This window comes from Alligator sinensis, unplaced genomic scaffold (assembly GCF_000455745.1).
Source record: "Alligator sinensis unplaced genomic scaffold, ASM45574v1 scaffold1031_1, whole genome shotgun sequence".
Lineage (NCBI taxonomy): Eukaryota > Metazoa > Chordata > Crocodylia > Alligatoridae > Alligator > Alligator sinensis.
The window spans coordinates 1267839-1268429 of record NW_005842167.1 but is presented as its reverse complement, the minus strand read 5'-3'; the positions used below and the strand labels follow the sequence as shown (position 1 = coordinate 1268429).

Below are 591 nucleotides of genomic sequence, written 5' to 3'. Positions count from 1 at the left end.
GCCGCCGCGCGGCGGCGGGAGCGAGACGCCGGCGCCCGCCTCACGCCTTCCTACCCCCGCCCCGCACCTTGTCGTTGTCCAGCCGCGTCTCCAGGATCTTGTTGAGCTTGCGGGACAACGGGTTGCTACCAGGGGCCGCCGCCCCGCCGCTGCTGGGGAGCCCCGAGGACCCTCCCGGCGCAGCCACCGCATCCGCCATCTTTCCCCCGCAACCGCCGCGTCCCGGAAGTGGGCTGGCAGCGCAGCTGCTCGCCGGGAAGTGGGGTCCCCCCGGAAACCGGTGCCGCGCACTTGAGTTCCGCCCGCGTTCAGTGGACAATCCACGCTGGTCAAAGCGTTCAAACCGGGCCACCCGCTTTGATGCAGGTGCAGCACATGCAACACCGAAGTCACTCTCATGGAACCTTAACCGGCTTTTAGGGTTTTTTTCATTATTAATATATTTCATGTTCCAGGTCAAATCACTTCCAAATCATATCGCTTGAGCAGAAATCTGTCGTCCCAAAAACCGTGTTTATTGAGCAGGTGGAACTCGATCGTTCTAAACCCTGCGTATGATGGAACGACCCCTGAGCGTCCTCCGCGCCTCAC

At 61.9% G+C, this 591-nt stretch overlaps 1 protein-coding gene across 1 annotated transcript in view; it reads right to left on the bottom strand.

Annotated features, from left to right (window-relative positions):
• The window catches only part of COG6 (component of oligomeric golgi complex 6), a 106693-nt gene extending 106479 nt beyond the window's left edge, over positions 1–214 (bottom strand). Inside the window, exon 1 of the mRNA XM_006025780.3 lies at positions 68–214. Coding sequence (XP_006025842.1) covers positions 68–199 — 132 coding nt within the window. The 5' untranslated portion in view covers positions 200–214. The remainder of the gene's footprint in view (positions 1–67) is intronic.
• Between the last annotated feature and the right edge of the window lie 377 nt (positions 215–591).